The 3205-nt window shown below is 37.9% G+C and overlaps 1 protein-coding gene across 1 annotated transcript; it reads right to left on the reverse strand.

The window, feature by feature from the left end:
* Positions 1–421: 421 nt before the first annotated feature.
* LOC131595877 (uncharacterized) lies at positions 422–1180 on the reverse strand. The gene is made up of 3 exons (XM_058868387.1): positions 967–1180; positions 641–870; positions 422–529 (listed from the first exon to the last, which is right to left on the reverse strand). The coding sequence occupies exons 1-3, from the start codon at positions 1178–1180 to the stop codon at positions 422–424; spliced, it is 552 nt and encodes a 183-aa protein (XP_058724370.1).
* Between the last annotated feature and the right edge of the window lie 2025 nt (positions 1181–3205).

A 3205-nucleotide genomic window follows, 5' to 3' on the forward strand; every position in this document is an offset into this window, starting at 1 on the left:
CGAAAGTGGATACTTGTTCTTGATCGTTACTTTATTCAACTGTCGGTAATTCACACACAACCTCATACTACCATCTTTCTTCTTTACCAACAATACTGGAGCTCCCTAAGGTGACACACTTAGTCTTACAAATTTCTTTTCCAGCAAATCCTCTAATTTCTTTTTCAGTTTAGCTAATTCTGACGCCGAGTATAGAAACAAGTATGGTACCAGGGACAAGATCAATAGAAAACTCCACCTCTCTCTCTCTCTCTGGCGGTACGTCTGAAATATCATCTAGAAACACCTAGAGAAATTCACTCACTAGCTACAATTCATCAATCACCTCTTGATTTTCGACAGATAAGGGCGTGAACAACATACACCCCTGAGCTTCCTCTTTTAAAAGCTTTTTTAACTGTATAGCAGATAAGAAACCGACTTATTCCTCATCATCAGGAGCAAGAAACTGTGCCGAATTATTATAATAATTCATATGAACATGATTGAACTCCAACCCGTTTATACCCAAGGTAACATCAAGATGTCCCTATGGGAAGAAAATAAAATCAACACCAAAATCCCTATCAAAGATTGACAGAGGATAATTCAAACAAACTAGAGAAGTAATCATCGACCGCTTAGAAGGAATTTCGATAACCATTTCTTCCTTCTTAAAAGACACAACAAGGCATAGCCTTTTCACACAATAAGCAACAATAAAAGAATGTGTAACATCAGTATCAATAATAGAAATCAAAGGCGTACTATTAATATAACATATACCTCTGATCAATTTGTCGTCACTAGAAGTACGAGTCTCCGACAGAGCAAACACCTTTCCTCTAGTCGAAGCTTTCTTTGGCTTCTGGAAATGAGTACTGATATGTCCTGGTTCGTCACAATTGTAGCGGGTCACTACTTTATCCTTGCAATCAGCAACCAGATGTCTTATCTTCCCACATCAGAAACACTTCTTCATATTACCGTTACATTCATTGGCGTGGTGACCTAGTTCACCACACCTAAAGCATTTAAAAGTAGTAGGAGCACCTCCCCCACTTGACCTCTTACCATCAACAACTTTTTGTTTATCCTTATCAGCTGGAGCACTGTCTGGTTTCCCATGATTCATAAAATGCTTTCCCTTTTTCTCACCTAGAATCTTATAATGAGCTGAATTAGCTTTGCTCATCCTCATATATTCTACAACTATTCACCAATTATGGAAACATGCGGATCTGCTGATACCCTATAACCCGCTTGATCTCCAGACGCAATCCATTCTTAAACTTGATACACTTTGAGAACTCAACAGTTGCTTCACTATAATAAGGATAAAACTTCACCATCTCCACAAACTTAGCAGCAAACTCCGTAACAGACGAATTCCCTTATTTCAACTCTAGGAATTCAATTTCCTTCTTCCCGCGAACATATTTCGAAAAATACTTTCTCAAAAATTCTCTGTTGAACACAACCCAAGTAATAACCTCACCTATTGTTTCCCGTATTTGACGGGTGCTAACCCACCAGTCATCAGCCTCCTCAGCCAGCATATGAGTACCAAATCATACCTTCTATGCCTCCGAGCAGTCCATCACCCGAAATATACTTTCAATCTCCTTGAGCCAAGCCTACGCTCCATCAGGATCATACCTATCATGGAAAGTAGGCGGGTTGTTTCTCTAAAACGTCCCGAAGTTACTGAACTCATTGTTCCCACCAACATTAGGCGGATTCTACACAGCCTGGGCAACAACCTTTAAAGCAGCAACAATCGCAACAATCACAACATCGTTTCTTCCCGCCATTTTTTATTTTACAACAATAACAACAACAATTGTAGAAACTACCTCGATAGTATTCAACTGTCACACACCACAGATTCAACAACTTAGCCAAACAGACTGACTTGTTCTGATACCACTATGTAACAATCTAATGTTTGACACCTAGTGTTACATATTAGTGAAGACACCTACGAAAGCGATAAAGAAGAGAATTCTCTTCTATTCACATTCACACCTCTATTGCGAATAACCTGCACCTTACCCATGTAGAGGGAATGTTCAAATAGAAGGGGTGAGATATCACAATAATATAAAAGAATGCATAATAATAAGTAGATAACAAATTATTTCATGCATAGTAATATATTCCACCCATCACCTTCCACATAGTCAACCACACCCAATCTCACATTACTTATGTAATAACAACATTCAAGCAATGACAATTATGCAATACAACCATTATTTAATAACAAAAATTATGCAATGCATAGGAGCTCAACACCCATGACTCAATGCATGTGGTACCAATATGTGAACACTTAGGTTCACCGCTCTGATCCTCACCATAGGCACGAAGCACACCAAAATCACACTCAATCCACACAATGGGATTAAGGCTCACCAACACGGACCACCGTCCAAACACCAATTATGTATGACACATTTTAAACATGCAACAACAACGAGTACATTGCCTTTCACCATTGACAATTGTATTCTGCCAATTCTGGCTACCAAACACCTGCTATAATATTATGGAAGAGCAATTACAATATAACAAACAACAATAATGCATCCACGCATGTTTCAAACACCGGCATTATACCACGTAACATCATTACACATCATTTAAATCACTTCCAAAAACATGAAACCATTTTTGTAACACCCTTCTAAACCCCGCGGCAATTAAACAATTAAATCAGAGTTACATGCACAAGGGCGTCACAATTAATAATAAAATAAAACAACATCTGTCATAGTCATGCATTCACTGAAGGAAAACGTCTTAACATAACTCATAAATCAAATAACTCATGTTTACACAGCGGAATAATCATCGACTAGCATCACATCATTAATGCTTCCAATCCTCAAAATAAATTAAACAAAACAGAGTTAATGTCATAAACTTAAAAACAGCGTTCCCCAGTGTTACACCTATCAGAGCATGACCCGACGCTAACCGACACATTGACTCATGAGCTAATCCTCACCGAGTCGAAGCCGCTATCCTCAATCTGAAAAATATAGTGTAAGGGTGAGTCTCATTCGCAATTAACAAATATTATTGCATTATAAATAATAGTACATTAACAGTTATATTATTCACCCAACTCATCTATATCCAGATCGTCCATCAACATACATACACATATCATCACAATAATATGAGAGTATACATATAGTCATGTTATCAAATCCAGGCA

This window comes from Vicia villosa, linkage group LG1 (genome assembly GCF_029867415.1).
Source record: "Vicia villosa cultivar HV-30 ecotype Madison, WI linkage group LG1, Vvil1.0, whole genome shotgun sequence".
NCBI classification, from domain to species: domain Eukaryota; kingdom Viridiplantae; phylum Streptophyta; class Magnoliopsida; order Fabales; family Fabaceae; genus Vicia; species Vicia villosa.